This window comes from Leucopleurus acutus (assembly GCF_964270905.1).
Source record: "Leucopleurus acutus genome assembly, chromosome: 7".
In the NCBI taxonomy this organism is placed as follows: domain Eukaryota; kingdom Metazoa; phylum Chordata; class Mammalia; order Artiodactyla; family Delphinidae; genus Leucopleurus; species Leucopleurus acutus.
The window spans coordinates 43966823-43994317 of NC_139150.1; the positions used below are offsets into that span (position 1 = coordinate 43966823).

A 27495-nucleotide genomic window follows, 5' to 3' on the forward strand; every position below is an offset into this window, starting at 1 on the left:
CAACAGAATACACTTTCTTCTCAAGTGCTCATGGAACACTCTCCAGGATAGATCATATCCTGGGTCACAAATCAAGCCTTGGTAAATTTAAGAAAATTGAAATCGTATCAAGTATCTTTTCCGACCACAACGCTATGAGACTAGGTATCAATTACATGAAAAAAATCTGTAAAAAATACAAACACGTGGAGGCTAAACTATATGCTACTAAATAACCAAGAGATCACTGAAGAAATCAAAGAGGAAATCAAAAAATACCTAGAAACAAAGGACAATGAAAATACAACCCAAAACCTATGGGAGGCAGCAAAAGCAGTTCTAAGAGGGAAGTTTATAGCAATACAATCATAACTCAAGAAATAAGAAACATCTCAAATAAACAACCTAACCTTACACCTAAAGCAATTAGAGAAAGAAGAACAAAAAGAACCCCCAAAGTTAGCAGGAGGAAAGAAATCATAAAGATTAGATCAGAAATAAATGAAAAACAAATGAAGGAAATGATAGCAAAGATGAATAAAACTAAAAGCTGGTTCTTTGAGAAGATAAACAAAATTGATAAACCATTAGCCAGACTCATCAGGAAAAAGAGGGAGAGGACTCAAATCAATAAAAGTAGAAATGAAAAAGGAGAAGTTACAATAGACACCGCAGAAATACAAAGCATTCTAAGAGACTACTACAAGCAACTCTATGCCAATAAAATGGACAACCTGGAAGAAATGGACAAATTCTTACAAAAGCACAACCTTCTGAGACTGAATCAGGAAGAAATAGAAAATATAAACATACATATCACAAGCACTGAAATTGAGACTGTGATTAAAAATCTTCCAACAAACAAAAGCCCAGGACCAGATGGCTTCACAGGCAAATTCTATCAAACATTTAGAGAAGAGCTAACACCTATCCTTCTCAAACTCTTCCAAAATATAGCAGAGAGAGGAACACTCCCAAACTCATTCTACGAAGCCACCATCACCCTGATACCAAAACCAGACAAAGGTTACAAAGAAAGAAAACTACAGGCCAATATCAGTGATGAACATAGATGCAAAAATCCTCAACAAAATACTAGCAAAGAGAATCCAACAGTACGTTCAAAGGATCATACACCATGATCAGTGGGGTTTATCCCAGGAATGCAAGGATTCTTCAATATATGCAAATCAATCAATGTGAAAAACCATATTAACAAACTGAAGGAGGAAAACCATATGATCATCTCAATAGATGCAGAAAAAGCTTTCGACAAAATTCAACACGCATTTATAATAAAAAACTCCCAGAAAGTAGGCATAGAGGGAACTTACCTCAACATAATAAAGGCCATATATGACAAACCCATAGCCAACATCGTTCCCAATGGTGAAAAACTGAAACCATTTCCTCTAACATCAGGAACAAGACAAGGTTGTCCACTCTCACCACTATTATTCAACATAGTGTTGGAAGTTTTAGTCACAGCAATCAGAGAAGAAAAAGAAACAAAAGGAATCCAAATCTTTAAAGAAGAAGTAAAGCTGTCACTCTTTGCAGATGACATGATACTATACATAGAGAATCCTAAAGATGCTACTAGAAAACTACTAGAGCTAATCAATGAATGTGGTAAAGTAGCAGGATACAAAATTAACGCACAGCAATCTCTTGCATTCTTATACACGAATGATGAAAAATCTGAAAGAGAAATTAAGGAAACACTCCCATTTACCACTGCTACAGAGGAATAAAATACCTAGGAATAAAGCTACCTAAGGAGACAAAAGACCTGTATGCAAAAAACTATAAGGCAGTGATGAAACAACTTAAAGATGATGCAAACAGATGGAGAGATATACCATGCTCTTGGACTGGAAGAATCAACATTGTGAAAATGACTATACTACCCAAAGCAATCTACAGGTTCAGTGCAATCCCTTCCAAACTACCAGTGGCATTTTTCACCAAACTAGAACAAAAAAATTCACAATTTGTACGGAAACACAAATGACCCCAAATCTTGAGAAAGAAAAATGGAGCTGGAGGAATCAGGTTCCCTGACTTCAAACTATACTACAAAGCTACAGTAATCAAGACAGTATGGTACTGGCACAAAAACAGCAATATAGATCAATGGAACAGGGTAGAAAGCCCAGAGATAAACCCACACATATATGGTCACCTTATCTTTTATAATGGAGACAAGAATATATAGTGGAGAAAAGACAGCCTCTTCAATAAGTGGTGCTGGGAAAACTGGACAGCTACATGTAAAAGAATGAAATTAGAACATTTCCTAACACCATACACAAAAATAAACTCAAAATGGATTTAAGACCTAAATGCAAGGCCAGACACTATAAAACTCTTACAGGAAAACATAGGCAGAACACTGGATGACATAAATCACAGCAAGATCTTTTTTGACCCATCTCCCTGAGTAATGGAAATAAAATCAAAAATAAACAAATGGGACCTAATGAAACTTAGAAGCTTTTGCACAGCGAAGGAAACCATAAACAAGATGAAAAGACAACCCTCAGAATGGGAGAAAATATTTGCAAATGAAGCACCCAACAAAGGATTAATCCCAAAATATACAAGCAGCTCGTGCAGCTCAATATCAAAAAAACAAACAACCCAATCCAAAAATGGGCAGAAGACCTAAATGGACATTTCTCCAAAGAAGATATACAGATTGCCAACAAACACATGAAAGGATGTTCAATATCACTAATCATTAGAGAAATGCAAATCAAAACTACAATGAGGTATTACCTCACACCAGTCAGAATGGCCATCATTAAAAAATCTACAAACAATAAATGCTGGAGAGGGTGTGGAGAAAAGGGAATCCCCTTGCACTGTTGGTGGGAATGCAAATTGATACAGCCACTATGGAAAACAGTATGGAGGGTCCTTAAAAAACTAAAAATAGAACTACCATAGGACACAGCAATCCCATTACTGGGCATATACCCTGAGAAAACCATAATTCAAAGGAGTCATGTACCACAATGTTCATTGCAGCACTAGTTACAATAGCCAGGAGATGGAAGCCACCTAAGTGTTCATTGACAGATGAATGGATAAAGAAGGTGTGGCACATATATACAATGGAATATTACTCAGCCATAAAAAGAAACAAAATTGGGTTATTTGTAGCGAGGTGGATGGACCTAGAGTCTGTGATACAGAGTGAAGTAAGTCAGAAAGAGAAAAACAAATACCATATGCTAACACACACACACACACTCACACACACACACACACACACACACACACACACACACACATATATATATATATATATATATATATGAATCTAAAAAAAAATGGTTCTGAAGAACCTAGGGGCAGGACAGGAATAAAGACGCAGATGTAGAGAATGCACTTGAGGACACGGGGAGGGGGAGGGGGAAGGGTAAGCTGAGATGAAGTGAGAGAGTGGCATGGACATATATACACTACCAAACATATAACAGATAGCTAGTGGGAAGCAGCCACATAGCCCAGGGAGATCAGCTTGGTGCTTTGTGACCACCTAGAGGGGTGGGATAGGGAGGGTGGGAGGGAGACGCAAGAGGGAGGGGATATGGGGATATATGTATTTGTATAGCTGATTCACTGTGTTATACTGCAGCAATTAACACAACATTGTAAAGCAAATATACTCCAATAAAGATGTTAAAAAATTTTTAGTATGCAATAGATATTGATTACATACACATAAATAAAGACTGTAAGATACAGTCTTTAGTCTCAAGGAGTTTAAGCCTTGTTTGGAAGGTAATACATACAAAAACATCTGTAGTACAAGAACAGAAGTTGTCTAAGCTATCTAGAACTATATTCTCTCTATATATATTCTAGAATCTTGTTCTACATATACCTATATGGTAAACCAGTGGTAGTAGACAATTGAAATAAGAGAGAACAGATAGATAATAAGAAGAAAGTAGATGAGCCTACCTAGGAATGTGTGTGTGTTTATGCATGCACATGCGTAGAACACCAAGGGCAGCTAATGTTTAATGTGTACCAGGTCTATTTCTAGTATATACAGAATACATATATGCATATACAGAATAGATATATGTATAGAATGGAATACACATTATAGAATATACAGAACAGAATAACAGCTGCCACCTCAATTTATTTATTTTCTAAATTTAGATCTGGATGTATTAAATGTTCTCAAAGGATAGTATCCCTGTGGCCCCTGAGATATGAAATCTGAGGAAAAGGCTTTGGGTCACTTAAAACAGGAATTTGTGGCAGATTCCTTGTATCAGTGCTAAATAATGTCAGATGTTTCTACCCAACTCAGTCCCTGTTATTTACCATTCATTGTGCCACATTTCTTGTTTGCCGAGTACATACTGTTCAAATTTCCAGTGAAAGACCATTTGCGATTCAAGGCAAAAAGTTTCTTTGGTGAATTTAAATTCTGAATTTCCTGAGCTAATGCTGATAATTTAACATATAAAACACTACTAAAATAGCTTTCCTTAGCTAATAGTTGCAGACTCAAGGCAGGAAAATTTTCAGTAAAACAGAGTTTATGATTCTGAATACTAGGTTTTTATGAATGTCAGTTATTTCATAAACCATTTTATATGAAATATCATTTGCTAGCAACATATTTTTTTCTTTCTACACGTCTGGGGTACTGGTAATATATACCAGCATTGAGATACAAAGCACCTTACAAATATGACTTGATGTTTTTCTAGGTTGCTCACTCAACACTATTAGTTATGTTTCACTACTTTCTTTTTCTTTTCTTTTTTTTTTTTTTTGTGGTACGTGGGCCTCTCACTGTTGCGGCCCCTCCCGTTGTGGAGCACAGGCTCCAGACGCGCAGGCTCAGCGGCCATGGCTCACGGGCCCAGCCGCTCCGCGGCATGTGGGATCTTCCCGGACCGGGGCATGAACTCGTGTCCCCTGCATCGGCAGGCGGACTCTCAACCACTGCGCCACCAGGGAAGACCCAACTACTTTCTTCATTTAAGAAACCTGGCTCCCAGGTTCCTCAGACAACTAAAAATAGAATTACCATATGATCCAGCAATCCCACTCCTGGGCATATATGCAGAGAAAACTCTAATTCAAAAAGATACATGCACCCCTATGTCCACAGCAGCACTATTCACAATAGCCAAGACATGGAAACAACCTAAATGTCCATCTACAGAGGAATGGATCAAGAAGATGTGGTATATACATATATACAGTGGAATACTACTCAGCCATAAAAATGAACACAATAATGTCATTTGCAGCAACATGGATACAACTAGAGACTATCATACTAAGTGAAGTAAGTCAGAATGAGAAAGACAAATAGTATATGATATCACTTATGTGTGGAATGTAAAATATGGCATAAATGAACTTATCTATGAAACAAACAGATTCATGGACATAGAGAACAGACTAGTGGTTGCCAAGGGGGAGGGGGTTGGGGGAGGGGTGGAGTGGGAGGTTGAGGTTAGCAGATGTAAGGTGTTATATATGGAATGGATAAACAACAAGGTGTTACTGTATAGCAGAGAACTATATTCAGTATCCTATGATAAACCATAATGGAAAATATTTAAAAAAGAATGTGTATATATGTATAACTGAATCACTTTGTCGTACAGCAGAAATTAACACAACATTGCAAATCAACTATACTTCAATAAAAAAAAAATAAAGAAACCTGCTCCCAGGACACTTACTTTACTTAAACTTTTTCAGTTACAGTATATAAAAAGATGTCATTTTAAGTAGCAATGGACCAAATGATAATTAGTTTACTTGTAATCACTGATTACATAGTCCCTACTCACTCAACTGAAAAACCAGAAAATTCCCCCCAAATCCACAAAAGCCAAACCTCTGAACTAATACATATGTGATGAGGGTACCCCGAAACAGAAACAGTTTTCTTGCCTCTCTTTTAAGATGCCCGTGTTTTCTCTTATTCTGAAATTGCTCCTGATTTTTAGGAGGGAAAATCTTTAGAGCTTCTCGCACCCAGGTAACATTTTTAGGAGCAGGAGGAAATCGTTTAGTAATTAGAAAGACAAAGTTATGATCAGACTGTCAGAGGTGGCTATAGAGCTTAAAGAGGCTCTAGACTCAGGACAAAAAGGAAAGGAGGTAGGTCTTTAGAACTGAGAATCCTTCCAGTCTTGGGAGTGGTACACTTTTACCCAAGGATCTGGGGGTGTGTCAGTTACAGTGGAGTTTCTTACAACACATGCTCTTACATACCCCACAGGGTAAGGATGGCCTGGGAGTCCTATTAGTTATCACAGCAGAGTTAATGACCAAACTTTTGTTGCGTTCAGATAAGAGATCTGAACACTTTAAGCTTCTCTGTTTTGTTTTTGTTTTCTCTTCCGTTAGTTTCCTAAGAAGATTTTTTGGAAAGCTCCAACCTTAGGGGAGCAAGAAGACTCACAATGCAGAGGGGTCAACAGTTGGAGTAGCACCCACAGTAGGACCCACAGTCCTACTGATCCAGGCAAATGTGCCGATGCAAGCAAGCACGTGAGGATGTAAAGGAAGCAGGCTGTGAAGAAGCTGGGAGGTGGCAGTTTTCCCCGAGTATATACTACTGTAACCTAGTGACGTTAGGAGAAGCGATGCATTTCTCCTTGTCGGGCAGAAAGAGCTGGGCTATGCAGGTGGCTAGGGACTGGCAGTCCCCGCCTGCAGCTTTTCAGCTGAACGCTCAGCCTCATCCAGTGACTCATCTGACCTGAGCAGGGGGTGAATATCTGAAGTGCTGGACAGAGTCCTGGGTCAGAATTCTGCCCAGCTCTGGCTTTCTCTCTTCCCTCCTTATAAGGGAGTACAGTGGTCCACCTCCCCGCCCCAATCCTTGTCTTCTCTTTCTGCGGTTTCATTTATGCATGGTCAACCACGGTCCAAAAATATTACATGGAAAATTCCAGAAACAAACAATTCGTAAGTTTAAATTGTACAGCATTCTGAGTAGTGCGATGAAATCTCATACTGTCCAGCCCTGTCCCACCTGAGATCGCCAACCATGGCGTGATGATCCAGATTACCCAAAGATGACCCTCCTTCTGACGTATCATCAGAAGGTCGGTGGTAGCCTAACACTACGTCACAATGCCTACGCCATTCACCTCACTTCATTTCAACACGGAGGCATTTGATCATCTCACATCATCACAAGAAGAGTGAGTATGGTCCTATAAGATGTTTTGAGAGAGACCACATTCACATAACTTTTAATACAGTATATTGTTATAATTGCTCTATTTTTAGTTACTGTTCTTCATTTCTTACTGTGCCTAATTTATAAATTAAACTTTGTTATAGGTATGTACTGATAGGCAAAATCATAGTACATATAGGGCTTGGTACTGTCTGTGGTTAAAGGCATCCACTGGGGGTCTTGGAATGTGGATAACAGCGCACTACTATCAGGCTCTTCAACTTGTGATAGCAAACGCTGAATCTCAAAATACCAAGGTTTAAGTGTTGCTAAGAAGTACTGGTGGTGGAGGTTGGGTGACTGGGTGAGGTACACTTACCAAGGGTTAAACTTAGCTTTGTTGAGAACAACTGCAACCTTGGTACACTGTTACTTGAGCTCTTTGCTATTTAGATACCTTTTTCTCCCATGGGAGGCCCGTTGCTTATTGATGCTAGTTTAACATCCATGCCTGACCCATTCTTGAGGTACTCAGGCCTATTTCCCCCAACTTTCAGCTTCACTTACAGGCAAAGATTGGCCTGTAGAACAAACCGATAGAGATGCAAGGAAAGGTTTATTCTTTCTCACCTGATCTGGTTGTTTACTATATACTTTGGCCGCATGATCGGACTAGACTGTTTAAAATCTTAAAATACAGTGGATTTTCTAAACTCTATCCTAGGACCTTCCTTCCACCCATTGCAGTTTTGGCAAAAATCAATCTTAAAAAAATGCTCAAAATGCAAAGGGAAAGAAAACAGGCAGCTTTCCAGTGTGTTCCCCAGCCCCAAAGCAACCTTATCCAACTGAGTGTGTTGTTTGAGGCATAAAATTAAGGATTTTTCATTTGAGCTTAAATAGTGGTTAAAAGAATTATTGTTGAAAATATTAGTGTTATAGTAGTATTTCAAGGGACTGAGTAGCATGTGCTGTACAGCCACAGTTATGGTACTTGGTTGCCAAATTTGAGATTATATCCTTTTTTTGGGAAACGGGGAGGTGCAGGAAGAATTCCTGATTTGTTTTTTTTTTTTTTAGTAGTTTGTGGACAGGAGACTATTCCAGAGAAACAACCCAGAATTTCAGAATGAAGACGATATATTTTTCAAAATCCAACTTACAGTCGCCAAATTAAAAACACAGATACTTAATCTGCTGTCAGAACAGTCCAGTGAAAAGTTATAAAGTGAGAATAGAATAAGTGCCAACTCCTCGCTAAACTTTTAACACTTTAAAAGATAAAATGTGTTGAAATGATTTAATATTTAACCCTGCCAAAACAAAACAAATCCAAACATTGATGGGAGCTTGAATATCTCTCAATGTCAATGCTTAGGGGCAGGAGGCCACCAAAAGATATGGTACCTGCTATGGTCTGAATATTTGTGTCCCCTTAAAATTCGTATGTTGAAACTTAACACCCAATGTGAGAGTATTAGGAGGTAGGGCCTTTGGGAGGTGATTAGGTCACAAGGCTGGAGACCTCTTTAATGGGATCAGTGCCCTTAGAAGAGACATTTATCCAGAGACCTCCCTTGCCCCTTTCTTCTACCATGTAAAGCCAACTAGGAAGTGGGTCCTTGCCAGACACTAAGTCTGCTGGCACCTTGATCTTGGACTTTCCAGCTTCGAGAGCTGTGAGAAATAAGTGTTTGTTGTTTATAAGCCACTCAGTTTATGGTATTTTGTTATAGCAGCTTGAATGGGCTAAGATACCACCATATCCAGAGCCTGTGTTCTTCTGCCTGTCTCAGTCCAAGGAATTACACATGACTTAGCAATTTACTGAATCCATATTACATTGAGGCCCAACTGCCTTGACAGAGGCTGTCTGCCTTATAGAGAGTCAGCTGTAAATGTTGGGAAGCCAATACGTACCGGGAATGAAACAGTACTGTTCTTATTAATACCCGAGTCTCATCATGATTCTTGTATTCTTTCCCTGTCACCTGCTATGGCTCTACACCAGGTTTATATGAAAGAATCTTTCCATTCCTCCCTAGGGCAGGGATGCAAGGCTATTTTTGGAAAAACACTTATGTAATTACTTCAATTCCTTCTTGTTATGATCCTCCTGTAGGGATGGCCTCAGAGTTCAGGCCCACGATCCCTTTTATAAAATCCTTGGACCAGATATGTTCGGAATTCAAAATTTTTTCAGCTATGGTGTCCACAGCATATGGTACACAAAACTTCCAGTGGGGTCCAAGCTAGCACCTCATAATCAAAGATATTAATGCTTCTACAGTGAAATGTGTGAATTTTCACAATACATAGAGACTGAAAATAGCTTCAAATCAGTTCTGGGCAAGCTTTGCCATCAAATGAGTTTTGGTGTCAAATGTGCAAAAAACAACTTTCAGTTTTCAGGCCATTTTGGCTTTTGAAATTGAGGGTAAGGGAGTGTAGATCTCTATTAGGTTTTCAAAGAGTTAAGACAAACTAATCTATTGGTGCTTGGAGAAAGAAGAGAGGAGACCTACCAGCATATAAATGTAACCTAAGAACCTAAAATAACCTGAGGGGGCCTTTCAAAGGGATCTTTTAAACACCAAATTTGACTACATTAAGAAGGATTTCAGTTAAGGGGGTTGTCTTTCTTCCTGGGCTCCTGTCATATGACCTTGCCGTGTTTTGCTCCCCAGAGTGAGTCTGTGACGGTTCTACTGTCATGGAATCTGAGCTGCATTGCTGTCCTTCAGGGAAAGGAACCAGAAGTGGGCAGACCTAAGCTTTCTGAGACTCACAGAACATTCCCCGACTAGAATAAAAACCTCAACAAGGCAAGAGTGTTACAGCCAACTGGCATGCCTGCACTATGACTCCACAATAAAGTAATTACACAGTTTGATTTCTTAAGAAGATAAAGACCAAAAAAGTTGCCTTTTCCCTTAACAGAGGGGAAGCTTTTCTTAAGGCCTAATCTTTGCAGTTTTAAAGGTGGAATTGGGAAGATTATAGTCTGGCTATTTGTGCTCGAGACTGTATACTAGCGAAGGGGTAAACTGTCCTTGAGCTGAGGGGCTGTCGCCAGTGGAGACATATGGAGATAAAGGCTTACTTGGCTTCCAGGGCCAGTGCAATGATGCCTGCAGCCATGGGGGCTGAGGCCGATGTCCCAGTGTGGTTGTCCGTGCAACGCTGCCTCAGATCCGTAGTGATCTAGAAGACAGAAGTGGAAAATTTAGGGCTCTGGGGTCAATGTGAGTCACACGCAAGTAAAAAGAAATTTACTCATAAAACTGGAATGGAGGGGTGTTGAAATAGTTGTTTTAAATTCCTTGTTCCTGCACTCCTGTGGCTGTATCACTTCCAGAGAATTGCCTGTGTAAATCAACTCTGAAAAGGGGAGGGTTTGGAAATTGGATTCCACTTGTGTTACAACCAGGGTGAGGACTGAGGTGAGCCTTTGGCCTGAAACATACGGGTTGTGCAAGTGTATCCTTAAATTTTACACCCTAGGCACCTCACTTGCCTCTCTCTGGTCCCAGCGTTAGTTAAAACGAAAGTTCTTTCATTACTCCAACATTTTAAATAATCAAACATGTTGATCCAACAACCAGACACTGAGTTAAGCACCTAGCATAAGGAATAAAAGCACAGGGTCTTGTTCCTGCCCTCCTAGAACTATTACATTGGAAAAGCTGCAGGTTTCAAGCAAAAGATTTATTCTGTCCTAGAAGGAACTTTGCTTACAGACTCATTTTTAGAATGCACAGAAATGTGACTTGGATGAACCAAGACTTCCTGATAGATGTAACACAAATACTAAAAACAAGGTTGAAGCCAGTGTACTTGATGTGAAATGAACAGATCTAAGTGCATGCTTGTATATTATAGGAGATTAGCCATTTTCTATTTTTTTAAAGATCAAAATGTGAGAACTAGATCATTTTTTCCTCTTGGTTTGAATCTAGTTCACTTCAGCTATGGCTGAATAACATGCCCAGCAGCAAGGGCAGTGTTTCTCAACCTTTGTTCCATGATCATTTCATGAAAGAAGAAAAATTAAATGCAGAATCTTCATAACAAGAGAAATAAAGCACTATGGTATATAATTTTGCAAACCACTGTAATATCTAAGATCCTCCCTCCCTGATAAGAATCCTTTTTTGCCCCCTTGGGACTAATAGCCCTCCTGCTGGAAAGCTACAAGGCTTGTGAGATGAACTTAGGAGTCTCACTGTAGTTATTGGAAGACATTGGTAAAGCTTTCTCAGCCATCAGGACAAGTGTATTGCCCATATTTTACAGATAAGAAAACTGAGGTGAAAGGTCATCAGAAAGGTGTAGGGGGATAGAGGTGGCGAAAACAAAGCCTTGCTTTTCTACGGTGCATCCTTCAAAAGAATGCAGATTAGCTGACTTGGAAAGAAATTTGCTCATCACCGAAAGAAAGCCCTGCATAACTCTTTAAAAATGAGTCCTCCCCTAAAAGTTTCCTCAGGGTCACATGAGGACGTCTGAAGGGACTCTTTAATTATCTGTCATGAATCGAGACTGACATCCTGGTGATTTAGTTTCACACGAGGCCATCAGCGCTCACTATCTGTTCTTTATGCCTTTTGACACCACTAATATTACCAGATTAGCCATACCAGAGAGGCACTGATACAAAAGAAATGGGAGAAAGAGTAAAAATATAGAGAACCATGTAGATAGGTGGTGGGAGAGAGGAGACAAGCCTTGCACTCTTTTCTGGAATAACTGAGAGCTGGGCAAGAGCCCGACCGTGTGTTTGGCAAGCAGGGCAAGTTGTTTCTAGATTCACAGACGTGATTAGCTAGCCATCCTCTGAGCCTCCAAGGTGGATGTTCGCAAGATGTCTGGGTAGAGAGAGCCCTACCCACTTCTACATTAAGAAACTTCTGAGATTTTTCAATTGTTGACGTTAAAAAGGTATTCCTTTTTGGAGGGAGCGAGGCAAAAAACCCCACATAACACAGATTTACCCTTTTAACAACTTTTTAAGTGTACAGTACAGTATTGCTAATTACGTGCACTTTGCTGTGCAATCCTAGAGCTCTAGGACATTTTCACCTTGCCTGACTGAAACTCTACCCATTAAACAACTCCCCATGGCCCCTCCCCAGCCCCTGGCAACCACCATTCTACTGTTTGCTTCTGTGACTGTCACTGCTCTAGGTACCTCATGTAAGTGGAATTATGCAGCATTTGTCTTTTTTGTGATTGGCTTATTTCACTTAGAATAACGTCCTCAAGGCTCATCCGTGTTGTAGCATGTGGCAGGATTTCCTTCTTTTTAGGCTGCATAATATTCCATTGTATTATATAGTATATTTTCTTTATTCATTCATCTGTCAATTGGTATTTGGGTTGCTTCCACCTCTTGGCTATTGTGAATAACGCTGCAATAAACATAGGTGTGTAAATATCTCTTCCAGATCCTGTTTTCAATTCTTTTTTTTTTTTTTTTTTTTAAAGACCAACTCCTTTAGACCCACAGCTGGCCTTTTCGTAATTCTTTCTTTCTTTTCTTTTCTTTTTTTTCCTTCCTCCCTTCCTTCCTTCCTTCTTTATGGCAGCGTTGGGTCTTCGTTGCTGCATGCGGGCTTTCTCTAGTTGCGGCGAGCGGGGGCTACTCTTCGCTGTGGTGCGCGGGTTTCTCATTGCGGTGGCTTCTCTTGTTGTGAAGCACGGGCTCTAGGAACGTGGGCTTCAGTAGTTGTGGCTCCCGGGCTCTAGAGCGCAGGCTCAGCAGTCACGGTGCACTGGGCTTAGCCGCTCCGTGGCATGCGAGATCCTCCTGGACCAGGGCTCAAACTCGTGTCCCCTGCATTGGCAGGCAGACTCTTAACCGCTGCACCACCAGGGAAGTCCTCAGATCCTGTTTTCAATTCTTTTGGATATGTACTCAGAATTGGGATTGATGGATTGTTAAAAAGTGATTTCTATTTCATTTGAAATGACGGGTGAATTTGCAGCCTTATTTTCCAAAGGCCTGGTCCCTAAGTCGATGTATAAATACCCCAGCAGCAGCCTGTTTCCAGGTCTCCAGATATACTGTTGCTGAGAGGTGGCCTTGCCTGCATTTTTCTCATTTTACCTCACCCTCACGGTCACATTCCTTTGCCAAGTTTTTTTTCTTTTTTCAATGACTTGTGCCTGAATTCAAGATTTTTCATGACGTTTTCTCAGTTGGCTCATTTTGCTTATTCTTCAGCTGCACCAGACGCTTTCAATGTACAGAAACAAATCCAGAATAGAGACGCCAAGTGTGTGCAGCATTTGCGAGTGTAATAAATAGCTACCTCCAGCCTCACCTCCAGTGAACAATAAAAATGTTACGATGTTGGGTTGGCCATAGGAATATGCTCCATCCAAATAGGGTCTGCAGGTATATACACAAATGATATATACTTAAGTAAACAGCCATTTAGTACTTTTATATATAAACACCAATTTACTGTTAAATGCTATTAATATAGGCAAGTTCGTAGAATTCCACATCATTATCATTGTGCTTTTATTTTTTTTTCCAATCACTTGAACTAAATGAAACTTGAGTAGTGAGTAGGGGTAGAAAGGGAGTGGAACAGGAAGGTGATGGAGAGGAGGGAGGTTAAAAGGAATGGAGAGAAAAGAAACAAAAACATCCTCACTCCCTTCTCATCCTGCTTTAAGTGGAAACTCCAGCTGGGGCATTTCAAGAGGAAGTTACTGTCAGTGGTCGAGATATTGAGGTGTAAATTACCGGAAAGATCTAAGGCAGGTTTTCATCATTAAGAGAACGCACAGCATCAGGAAATTTTTATGTCCATCTTTAGAAAGAAAAGGCAAAGACCACCAAGGAGCATGCAATTTTAAAGAAAAATGATGCTCCCCAAACTGGAACCACATGGGGTAACCCCATTAATCACAACACATGCATACAAGAACTGACAGTGTAATTTAAAGGAAAAGTTGCATTCAATGGTTGGCCCACATCATGGGGCTGGGAATTCAGAGAGTTGATATGTGAAAACAGAACAATAAAGCGCATTAAGTTTCAATTCCATTTTAGAATGTCTCAGAATCTGGTTTTGGTCCCGCTGGCGCATCTTGCATGCTCCAAATTCCCCAAATTCACTACCCAAATCAGAAACAGAATTTTTCTCCACAGAACTTCTCAGATTGCTCAAGAAAATATCATTTCTGCCCATCAGAGTGAAGGAAACAGGAGATGACACCAGGCCTCACACCAGATCAAAGCTGTCTTGATCAGCAAATTAGATTTTCAGCCTCTCCCGGGATGGGTAGCAGATGGGCTTTTGGACTCCACAAAGTTTGGGATGTCATCTTGATTTGGTGAGATGGGGTGGGTATTCAGGTCGAGTCAGGCTTCTGCTGTTGAAGAACCATCCCTTTTTCTCATCCTAAGCTCTTATTTCCGAGTATTTCACATTTCGATTACTTGGGCTGATTGGATCTTTTATTCTAGCCTGTTGATGTAATTCTCCAGGGAATCTCAGTTCAGATTGAGGCTGGCTATAAATGGCAAATCTTTACACAGTTAGGAGTTGCTATCTCCCTGATACCTTGTGATCTGTTTTATTTTGAAGGTGCCATATTGTCGCATATCTGTTAAAAGAGCAACTGAACAGATATTTTTAAAACATGAAATGATTCTGTCTGTTAGGTTGAATTTGTTTCTGGTGTCGATTTGGATTTGGATTAGAAAGGTGCCCCCCCCCCCAAAAAAAAACCTGCTTCAGACACAGCTCTGGAGGAGGATAAGGGCAGAAACTACATCTTAAATGTGTTAACGAATAAAATAGGAGAAGCTGATTTATTAAGCACAGCAAAATATAAAGGAACCAAAGACTAACGCTTTCTGTGTTCACCAAAGTCACAAAGACTGGTGTAAAATTCGATTATGACTGACAAAAGACCACACAAAATTCCACTCCCATGTTGCAATGAGAATCTGTAACTGTAAAGTGCAAACGTAAGGTTTTGCTTATCAATGTGAGGTTAATATCACGAAAGAAGGATCCCATCTTATATCATTTTTTGAATCTCTATAATGTTCAGCTCAGTGCTGGGTACAGAGCAGAGGTACAGTATTTATTTGTTAAGTTGAATTACTAGTGTCAAGCTCCTTTCTACTCATTTTGTTCTATGTTTTAAACTCTCCCACTTATTAGGAAAGACTTCAAGGTTACTTCTTTATCGATTCTCCAAATAAGACTTACATAAACTTATAAGCAGCCTACAAAAATTATGTGTGTATGTGTATATACACAATCCAGGGGCGAAAGTATAGCCATTTCTCTTCCTACTACTATGGCTAACACTAGCTGCACTGCTTCGAAAACCACCACCACCAGCAACTTGCAAAGAGCAAGGCAATGAGCGATAGGTGTGTATGTTGTATATAAAATATATTTGTTTATATAAAATTATATTGGATCCACAAGAACTCTGCAAGGAAGATATATCAATACTATTTATTAACTAAGGAAATGGAGGCTCAGAGAGATTCATGAGCCCAATGACGTGCAGCCACTAAAGAGCTGGTAAGTGGTGAAGTATTAAATCCTGAAATGGCAGCAAAAGAAAAAGCTGAGCTACAGAGTGTAGTCACCCATGAGAGCAAAGGTGGCAGTTCCAGACCATCACCAGCAATTATGGCGAAACTGGCCTTGGGATCCAGCCCCCGTCAACCAGTGGGTATCGCCATTCTCCTTTGGGCCACAGTCAAAATCAGAATTTTTTAGGCATAAACTTTCCTTCCTTCTTTTTAACATTCTCAAGAGAATATGGATCAGACGTCTATACAAACTAAACACATCTGGATTTGCTAGTCTTTCACTCATGAAAAATCATGACATTTCCCAAATCAAAAGGAGAAACAGAGAGATGATAGCAATGACTGCATCTGAATAACAAATTCGTTAGTGCAGAGGGTACTTTCTGCAAAAGGAAATGTGTAGCTGCTTAGGAATATTAAAAGCAATAAGATAATTCCTCCAATGGAACTGGTCTTTCAGGCCAACCCTGAGATACCCCAGGCAGCAAGTTTGTTTTGAACACAAATAAATAAAATGACATCAGAAGAGGGCTGAGCAGAGCATATATTTAAACCCGGGCTCACAAGACCCAGGAGGAGTACGATAGCCCCCATATTCCAATCACTGAGACAAATTACTAGAGGAAAAAAAGACAAAGGCTGAACAAGTCCCCAAAGAAATATAATTTAATGATGGGAGTGACTGGGGAGGGAGGGGAGCTTTATCTCTATCAAAGAACTTGGGAGAAATTCAGGAGGTAGTGAAGGGTTACATAAAGACAGGATCTTTAAGGCTCCTTGACACTAAGCATAGTTGGATGTACAGCTTTCTACAGCAGGATTCCTGTAGGCAATTTCCTATGTGAAATATATTGTCACGTACCCTCTGCCTTTCTCCAACCTACCAGTAGAGGAAGATTCTCTGAAAGAGAGTACCTACCCGCCTCCTGTGACTGTTTAAACGCCTTGTGAGGCTTCTATCTTTCTCAATGTCAGTTACTCCTGAATATTTATCAAGCTCAGGCTCTGGGAAAGAACAAAGTCTTCAACCTCAAGTTGTTTCCATTCTAGCATGGAAAACAGTCAATAAAAAAATGTATAACATCATGTTAAGTAGCTCTAAGGACGCTAGAAAGAAAACTGAACAGGATAAAAGAGTAGAGTTTGGGGGGAGGGGAGTGCCACTCTTTCAGGGGAAGGTGAGGAAGAACAGCCTCCCTGATAGGAAATTTGAGAAGAGGCATAAATGAAGTGGTTTCTGGGAAAAGAGTGTTCCTGCCAGATGACGCGAGTCGCACAGGAGGGCCCTGGTTTGCAATCACACAAAAGGCAAAAGGTAACTTTGGGGAGTTCAACGCCAGGCCACGGGAATTAGCCACTTAGACTGGCAAAGGGCTTAGGTGTTTTGCAAGAAGACCGACCGATCGTCTGAGGGGGTTAGGAAGAGGTCTAACGGCATGAAATTCAAAATTAGTGAGGCATAAAAATAAAAATGTGCTGTTCAATATAATCACCAATAGTCCCATGTGGATACTTAAATTTAGATCAGTTAAAATTTAATCGGAATTAAAATTAAAGTTCTTCCACTGCACTGGCCACATTTAACACGCTCGACAGCCACGTGTGTCTAGTGACTACCATTTTGGCAGCACAGATGGAGAACCTTTCCATCCTAGCAGAAAGTCCTACTGGACAACGCTGACCTAAGGGACTACAAAGCAAATTGCTCATTGTATTTGGAGTGTATAAAATTTGAATACACTGTCATCAAGAATATAAATGGAAGTAAAGGTAATAAATTTAAAAATTAAAATTACTTTCCATATTCAAAAAGAACGAGTGGGCCAAGTAGTGAAAAACAGTGGATGCCTATACACTCCACATACTTTTCTTTTTTTTTTTTAGATCGCTGTGAAGAGAACCCCAAACAGGCAAGAAAAGCACCGTTCTTTTATACAGCCCCATGCAGGAGGTCCCTGGAAAGGATCTGGGGCATGACAGCACATTGGTTACAAGGTGGGCTGGGGGTTCAACACAACTTTGGTTGGAATCCAGACTCTACCACTTACTACATGTGTTTCTTTTAACCTTTCAGACTTTAGTTTTCTCATCTGTAGAGTGGGAACAATACTTGATCTTCCTGCATAATGTTTTGGGGATACAAAGAGAGGATGCATTCAATGTGCATAGCACACTACCAGGCACACATCAGAAGGGCAAAAAAATGTTATATTTATGACATGTTAATATAACTGTAAATGTACTACATGTCTGGCATGGAATAAAATGCATACGGTGTTGTTAATAAAAACATTATTTCATAATAACCAGTCACTTCAAGTGATTTCTATTTACCTTATAGGGGAGCTTCTTATCATAGTAATCTTGATATTTTAGTTGCTTCACTTGCTATAATAAGGTTCAAGGCCATCACTGATCCGAATCTATTAAAGCATGCGTGGAATACCACGGTCCACAACTGTACGATAGTGATGGTAGGAAACCAAGGGATGGAGACTTGGCTACGTTCTGAAACTCAGGGCAAGGTTTTCCTACTTGCACACCATGAAAAGGACAAGAAAAAATTATTTAACCGAAGTGCTTTCCCAGAAGCAGTGAGATCTTTCCTCTCTCCTGGATCCTCAGCGTCTGCCTCAGTTCAACTCACAAAGGTGCTCTATGAATGAAGAATGACAACTGTGCTCTTCTGAAGAAGCTGCAAATGACAAAAGGAAATGGATGGACTGGGGAGGGGAGCCCCAGAACAAAGGGAGACACTGCTGTTCCTGTAACACTCAATCACGGATGCCACTAACAGGATGCGGGCATCTCTGAGGGACCACAGACATCTGGTTCAAAGCGTGGTGAAGAAAAGGTCCCAAGCGCAGAGCAGGATTATTTGTCATTCTGACATCTAGAAGGAAAAGGGGCAGCTGGACCATAAAAGCCTGATGTTGCCGCCAACTCTCCTCACGTTCAAACTGTTAACATGTTTACCATCAAAGTGCCATTCTTTACGGGGTGGGTGGAACGGATCGTGGTTCTACAGATTGGAAAAACGAAGGTGCGACAAGCATCTCCGTTAACAACAGCTGGAAAAACGACCAGCCTAAGCTCCCACGATACAGAAAGCTACCCTGACTTAGGGAACAAGGGTACCAGCCACTTACTAGGTGGCTCGTTGCCACAGGCGGTGTGTAAGTACCTTAGGCTCCGTATATTGCTGTCCTCATGAAAATTTATGAGGCTGGTTCTGGCTTTACCTCCATTTTACGGAGGAGGAAACCAAGACTCGGTAGAGGTTACTTAGCCACTGAGTGGTCTGTCCGTAGCTAGAGATTATAATTGGGAACAGCTACCACATTCCTCTCCAACTGAGGGTAATCTGGAGGTTCAGGTAAAATAAGAGAAGCTGAGAACTGGCTAGAGAAAAATTCGTACAATTGCTGCTACGAAAATGGGAGAGGTTAAACAAAAGGCAGAGCCAAGTAAAAGGTAAACAGGTAACTTTGTATATTCAGTGAGTCAGTAAAGGTTTTGATATCAGAAGCAGCAACAAGGGAAAAGTGAAATGTGACCTGAATCAAGGATACTGACATTAAATCATGGCGTCCATCTTTCCTCTCAAGCCCTATCCCTCACCACAGAATGATCGATTTGTCCGTCTGTGGAAGAATCCTAAATGACCACCCAGTCAATGGGGGTCATAGCAGCTACCACACCATCACAGTAAGTAGTGATGAAAAGCCCAGGAAGGTCAAGTGTAAGGAGTAAATCTCAGGGTAGCAATTCTGAGGTCCCTCTATCTGCACTGTGCTCTTCCATCTGGGACCCGGCAACACTTCCTTCTTCCTTGATATTTTGCCCATTGGATTATAATCTTCTCTTAAGGAAGGCACTTATGGAACTTAAAAACACCTCTCTCACAACAACTGCCCCACAGGAAATAATAGCACTAGAGCATATTTACTTTGAAGCAATGGCGAGTTTTCATTAACATGCCTTCAGACTCTAGAAGTTTGGGAAGACAATTCTTATTCCAGAGAGTTTTCATCAGGATTTTCATGATGCAGAACTGACGGATGCCACTCAGTACTAGTGGGCCTTGACCAGGAGCTCTGAGAGATGAGCAAATTTGAAAGCCAAAGCAACATTCCTAGATTAAAACATTTCCATAATGATGGTAAAGTATCATAGAGCATCCCTTTCCCATGAAGAAAGCCATGGAACTTCAAAACTTGTCATCTCTGTATTTTCTCCTTTTACATTTCACTTTGTATTGTGGAATATGTTTACTGATGTATGATGGAGGTACTTCCAGGGTTACTCATGTGCATATTTTTAACCCAATTATTAGGAAGGGATTAGAGAAAGATGGGGACAGATGGGATATGCATAGGGGTAGGCAGTTTTTATTTAAATCAATCTGAAAAATGTAACTTAAGAGGATAGTGAAAGGTAGCCGAGAAATCAAACGTGAAAATCCTATAGTAATCAGGAATCAAGAGGAACCAAATAGATATGGATGAAGAATTACAGGACGGAGGTAGTATCTTATCACCTCTATTTCCACCGCCGTATAAAGCCAGAGGGAGCATTGCAGAGTGAACCAAACCTGCGTGAATCACAGGATCTGGAAGCAGGGTGTTGGCTAAATGCTAAAAAGTGTCATGTATAGCAGCTTAGCTCCACTTTAGAAAGACAAACCCCGAGACGTTTTATAAAACCACGATCAGGAAAAGAGCAAAGTGCACAGGTGTCTGAAATTTAGAATCAGTCGCACAGTGTGGGGCATCCTAAAAGTCAGACCTTTTTTGAGCACCAGTGGGTCAGGTAGTGTGCAAAGCACTTTCTATGTACTTGCTGATAATCACTGAAATAACTCCATGAACCAGGTATTACTAAATGCCCTCATTTTACAGGTAAGGATCTTGAGACAGAAAAATTAAGTAATGTGTCCAAAGTTACCCAGCTAGTAAACAGTTCCAGAGTGAACGAAAGCCACGCCGGCTGGTCCTGCAAACCTGAACTCTTAACCATTTTACCATCTGCATAGAGAGCAGAGCATGTTGGTAAGCAGATCACACAGGACTACTGTGCTTCTCGTTCAGGCAAACTCTGTGCTGCAGTGTTAGAGAAGCACCTTTTACATAGGTTTAGGTCGCACTGAATTCGTTGTACCTACTTTGAAACCAAAGTACTCAAACTGAAGTTCAAAGGCAGTACGGGGACAGAGTGATAGGGAACTGGGCTGAGAATCCCACCCAGTCTTTTCTCTGCCACCAACTCACAAGGTGAATGTAGTCCATTCATTTGTCTTCAATAAAACTGAAGCTTAATCGTGTCTAAGGCCACATTCAATGCTGGAATGTAATGACCCAGACAGGCTTTTTCAACGACTTGGTAACGGAATGGTAATATTTACAAATACCTGTGTTGAGTAATCAGCTAATCTTTCTATTTCCATATATTACTTGTGCATATAAATGTATGGTCTCCATTTGTGTTTCAAAGTGAAAGATAAATAAACCAATCATGCCAGACATGCAAATGTCACATACTATTTTCTTATCATAGGACTCTCCGCTGCTGTAGGTTGTGGCCAGCGTGGACGAACACTCTTCCAGGTACCAAGGCTTCTTTCCACTTTCGGCTGTGCTGCTGATGGAGATGGTGTAGATGCTGTTGGTGTAGCCATCACAGGAGCAGTGGTCTTTGCTCCTCCCACCATTTCCCGATGCCCAGACAAAAACAGAGCCGAGGCCTCTCCGCCCCTGCACACAAACAGAAAAACTTAGATGATGGAAGACATGGGTCACAGACTCTAGATGAAGACAAGATCAATATCAACATGGCAGAATGAAGCATTTGCAGAAGGGGTACGATGCTGCATTAATAATGTGCTGGAGCTAAGCTGCTTTCTGAAGTAAGAGGAGTTGCTTTTAAAAACTAATATAGGACTTCCCTGGTGGCGCAGTGATTAAGAATCCACCTGCCAATGCAGGGGACACGGGTTCAATTGCTGGTCCGCGAAGATCCCACATGCCGCAGAGCAACTAAGCCCCCGTGCCACAAATACTAAGCATGCTTTCTAGAGCCCACGAGCCACAACTACTGAAGCCCGTGCACCTGCAGCCCGTGCTCCGCAACAAGAGAAGCCACCGTGAAGAGTAGCCCCCGCTCGCCACAACTAGAGAAAGCCTGTGTGTAGCAATGAAGACCCAACGCACCCCAAAAATAAATAAATAGATTTATAAAAAAAAAAGACAAAACTAATCTGGATGCAATGTACAGCATGACGACTATGGTTAATACTACTGTATTGTACATTTGAAAGTTGCTAAGAGAGATCTTAAAATCTCTCATCACAAGAAAAAAAACTGTAACTATGTATGGTGATGGGTGTTAACTAGACTCACAGTGGTGATCATTTCACAAATATATACAAATATTGAACCATTAATGTTGTATACTTGAAACTAATATGTCAATTATATCCCAATTAAAAAAAGAAACTAAAATATTACTTTTCACCTGATACAGTCATAGAAGTAACAAGAGCACAAACAGTGATGATCATAAGGGCTAACATTTTACTAGGTACCTACCGTGGGCCAAGCACAATTCTAAATGTGTTACATGAATCAGACTGAATTCCTCCAACAACTCTGTGAGAATGGTACAATTTTTGTCCCCATCACACAGATGAAGAATTGAGGTAAAGAAGTAATGTTTTTAAGGTCACAAGCCAGTAAGTGGAAAGACAAAATTTGAACCCAGACAGCCAGACCTCAGAGTTGGAATATTATTAGTCACAATTACCATAGTCATATTATATTCCTATAAATCTTCATCCACATGAAGTGGCTGCTGTTATGTCCCCGCATTTGATATATGAGCAATGTGAGGTGCACAGAGGTAATGTATTTATTCTGAGATCACATCATCAATAAAGGGCAGAATTGGGGATGATGTCCTTCCTTCCAGAGCTGTGCTTCCTCTACGCATGGCAGGGATATTAATTATGAGGGATGTTACGGATGCTACCAGAAATAAAAGGATTTCACGATCAAATATGTTTGGGAAATTCTGAATTAAGCAAAATTAAACAGGTTCCCTTATTGCAGAACTTCTAAGAGTCTTTAGTGAGTGACAGTTCATTGCAAAACTAAGAGGGGGGCACGATCTGAAGTAATTTCCAAACATATTTGACTGTGGATACCTTCTTCAACCAGACCCAAGAAGTTTTTCTTACATGCTTTATGCCAAAACTTGGCATAAACTCAAAGACTTTCCTAAGGTCATAAAATAATTAAGGAGAAGAAGCAACGTAGAACACAGATGTATTGAAGCATATGGACTATTTTTCTCTGTAAGATGAGATCTTCAGAAGAAAAGAGAAACATAAGTCAAAGTGAAGAGCATCTTTCAGAACAGTTACAGCTGAAGCCTTCAGAAATTCTACCATTTTAAAACTACAAGGCATGCTGGAGGACACGTAGGTCAAGTCTATCACTTTGTAATTAGGAAGTGCGAACCAAAGTCACAAAGCTAGTGATGACTAAACCTCCTTTCTTCTTTCCAGGCCCCAGCTCTTCTGGTGTCAGGTGGAGGAAAAAGTATTTGGAGTGTTGTCCTGGAATTTCTGGAAAAAAGAGCCAAGGAAAGAGAGATGACAAAGAATCTGGAGTATCTTTGATAAACTCTCCCCGACCTTGAATCCTCAGGGAACAGAATATTTATGACAGGATTTGACCTGACCTGAGCATGGATTTCTTTTTGCCCTTCAATGTGGAAAAATGCAATATGATTACACAGGAATGGGGAAAATTCCTGGAGAGGGGGAGGAACTTCTGGATGTTATTGCCACTAGACAGCTGGACCTGGTTTACCATCCAAATATTCACGAAACATAGAGAAGGATGCAAAAATCACCAACCCATCATAAACTAAGGATTTTGTCTAATGCTTCCAATTCTCCAGAGGGAATTACTCCTCACTATGGTGTGGGTGGCCAGATTGAGAAACTCTGGCGGCTGACTCAGGTCTATACATCAGAGACAGAACGTCGCAGCCAGGGAAGAATAAGAAGGTTCCATTTCATCACCAAAATGTGCCCTCCCCATCACACACTGAGGGGCTGTGTCACCGGGAAGAAGCACGGTCACAGCAGAGCTTTACCTGACCTGTCAACAGAACACATGAGATAATGACAAAACCTACCTGGTTTAAACAGAACCATAACAAGATAATAGATTAAAACCCACAAAATGATGAAAGAGCACGTACGGCACAATCTCATTCATGTATCTATGTAAAATTATGACTGAAAAGATCTCTAAAAACGTATTTCATTTTAAAAGAATAATAAGACAATGTTCGGAAGGTACTTTTATGTTGTAATATCATTACAAGTGTAGGCTACAAAATGATACAGTATAGTTTCAGTTTAGAAAAAAGTGTATGTGCATGTGTGCGCAATGAAGTTAACGTGTAGTACAGTTTTACGCTTAAAGCTACCATCAAGTGACAATGTAGTAGAACTTATCCTGTTCGGTAAGATTAGGAAAGAATTTTATTTTCTTTTTATACCTTCCTTCCGTGACCATGTATGATTTTTATAAACAGAAACAAACACATTTATTCTTCTATTGAGAGGGAAAACCTAGGGCTAATTCTTAAGAGATAATACTTTATTTATTTTAACATCTTTTTTTTTTTTTTTTTCCTGCGGTACGCGGGCCTCTCATTGTTGTGGCCTCTCCTGTTGCGGAGCACAGGCTCCGGACACGCAGGCTCAGCGGCCATGGCTCACGGGCCCAGCCGCTCCGCGGCATGTGGGATCTTCCCGGACCGGGGCACGAACCCGTGTCCCCTGCATCGGCAGGCGGACTCTCAACCATGGTGCCACCAGGGAAGCCCAAGAGATAATTTTTGTTTTATAATCAAGGAGAGTTTTATACATAGAAGGTTCACTGTGCACTAAAAACCACAGAGGCTAACATTTACAGAAACTTACTACGTACCAAGGACTGTACAAACATTATTCTGCACAATTCAAGTCTATATCATTATTTTACAGATGAGCAAACTGGGAATTGGAAATGCTCACTAAGGCCAGAGCCAAAGCTTAAATTCCACTGGGCATGGCAAAGGCAAACTCCAAAGGAGGGTACGGGGTCAGTAACTGCCTAAAGGGAGCCAGGGAGAGAGGAGTCACTGAAACGGGAGACAGAGGGGCTAATAGGAGTTGAAATCTGGTCAGGGGACTCGCCAACCCATGTCGGCCCTGCAGGGAAGAAGCCAGGGGAATGTGTGCTGAGCAAGACCCCAGTCTCTTCCTCCCTCTCTCCCATTTTTTGCCAATGTATCCCAAGGCTGAACCCCAGCAGAAGCCAGAGGACCTGGATCCCGTAGAGATCAGTACCCTAGAGCATGAGGCTTGTGGAGAGAAGGGGAGAAGGGGAGACAGGGAGCTGGAGGACTGAATGGAAGATGTAGCTTCACATTCCCAGGGTGACTGTGTTTGAAGATAGAGCCCTTAAAAAGTAATTAAGGTTAATGAGATCATAAGGGTGGGGCCCTAACCAGACAGGACTGGCGTCCTTTTAAGAAAATGAGACAACAAAAGTGTGTGTACAGAGGAAAGGCCTTGTGACAACACTGTAAGAAGGCAGCTGTGTGCAAGCTGAGGAGAGAGGCATCACCAGAAAAATCCACTGTTGTTGCTTAAGCCACCCAGTCTGTGGCATTCTCTGACGGCAGCCTGAGCTGACTAACACGAGGTGAGAGAAGGAGATAAAGGAGGAGCCGCACCCCCGTGGAGGCTACAGCACACGCAGATGTTGCCACCACTCTGTCTACAAGGCAACCTGACCTTTGCGCCTGTGTGTATGGCTGATGATTAAAATCCCAGAAACAAACAGACTGAATCTGTGGGCTGAAAATGCCATAAAGACAGCTGCTAAAGATCTAGGGGGCTGATCTGAAACAATTAGCAATTCAAAGGTTTATTTACTACAGATGCACAGGGAATTTTCATTAGTGGGCAATATTCAGAAAACCAAAACATATGTGGTAAAAAGAAATCTGGACATTTCTCTAAAGCTCAGAGTAATTTAAGAATTAAATCTTAATGTGGGACGTAGGGAGAAGGGAAGGCGGGCAGAATATTATAAAGAGAAAAGGATCTTTGAGACACGTATTTTCCCGAAGTGTAGGAAATAACATTATTGTATAGTTCGGTAAAGTACTGTGATTACAACTGGTTATATTAATATAACTTTGTATGAGGAAAGGAAAAGAATCCTCTAATTTACCTGGGTGCCAAGTTAAAAGTTAGCAAATTTACAGCGAAATATACTGTGAAATCCACACAGGACCAATTTTTTTTTTTTTTTTTTCTTGCAGTACGTGGGCCTCTCACTGCTGTGGCCTCTCCTGTTGCGGAGCACAGTCTCCGGAAGCGCAGGCTCAGCGGCCATGGCCCACGGGCCCAGCCGCTCCACGGCATGCAGGATGCTCCTGGACCAGGGCACGAACCCGCGTCCTCTGCATCGGCAGGCGGACTCTCAACCACTGCGTCACCAGGGAAGCCCCACACAGGACCAATTTGACCAAACTCTAAAGATTCTCTTTCATTGTGTATCTATCTAATTGTGTATGTGTTTCTTCTCAAGTATGCCCTACAAAAGTTAATTTATATATGCCATAAACATTATTATTAAAGGCTAGAAAAAAACTGGATTTTCTTGTGGTTCAGGTCAGAAAAGGATACTTTATGCTGCGTTATCAATTAAATCATACATTGCAAGTCAGGTTTAGAGAGGTATAGACTTTAATGGAACTAAATTTCTTTCTTTAAAACGGTGTGATAATTTTTCAGCCAATACAGCTAGATTGTATTTGGTATTTTAATACTACTCCTTTTCCATATGGCTTAGAAAGTAGAGTTGACCCTTAACCAATGGTGGGGGACAGGGGTGCCAACCCTCCGCACGGTTGAAAATCTATGTATAACTTAGAGTCAGCCCTCTGTATATACCGTTCCTCCATATCTGTGGACTCAACCAACTGCAGACTGTGTAGTACTATAGTACTTACCACTGAAAAAAAAGTCCGCCTCAAAGTGGACCTCTGCAGTTCACACCTGTGTTGTTCAAGGGTCAACTGTACCCTTAAAGGGACATGACTAAGTGACCAGACGCTTCTTGCTATACAAAAGACGGGACATTGTGCTGGGTGCTTTCACATCTATTAGTTAACGTCAAGCAAATTAGACATGCATTTCTACAGATTAAAAAAACTGAGTAACATTAAGTAATGGGCACACTATCATGTAAGGAGAGTAGGGTGGAGACAGGAGAGGGAGACCAGTAAGTCTGATCAGAACCTACATATCTGTATGTGTCGACATGAAGAGACACAGTAAAACAACTGTAGGAGGAGGAACTCTCTTTTAAGTGTGATGTCTTCCAAGTACAGCCTGATACCCAGTTTACCAAAGCCCCTCATTGCTCTGCTCCCTGCTTTTTTCTGATCTTCGTATATCAGTGAGAGAAGAGCGCAGCCCTCTACGGAAGCTCTTCCATACGTGGTTCACAGATAAAGGGGCTTCGGGTTGGAAGAGGTTGGAAAAAGACAAGGACACCTACAACTATTCGGTAGCTGAGATGTGAAGAGAGAACTGTTCATCTTTTAAAGCTCAAAAACATTCTGACAAGCATTTCCAAAATAAATCCTGTTCCTTAACAGAGCAGGGTTCACTGAAAGAAAT

At 40.9% G+C, this 27495-nt stretch overlaps 1 protein-coding gene across 4 annotated transcripts in view; it reads right to left on the reverse strand.

Moving 5' to 3' along the window:
- The window catches only part of PCSK5 (proprotein convertase subtilisin/kexin type 5), a 452417-nt gene that overhangs the window by 241537 nt on the left and 183385 nt on the right, over positions 1–27495 (reverse strand). For all 4 annotated transcript variants that reach the window (XM_082843248.1, XM_082843247.1, XM_082843246.1 and 1 more), the window contains exons 8-9: positions 21281–21493; positions 10269–10369 (exon numbers count right to left, since the gene is read on the reverse strand). In XM_082843248.1, the coding sequence (XP_082699374.1) occupies positions 10269–10369; positions 21281–21493 (314 nt within the window). The remainder of the gene's footprint in view (positions 1–10268; positions 10370–21280; positions 21494–27495) is intronic.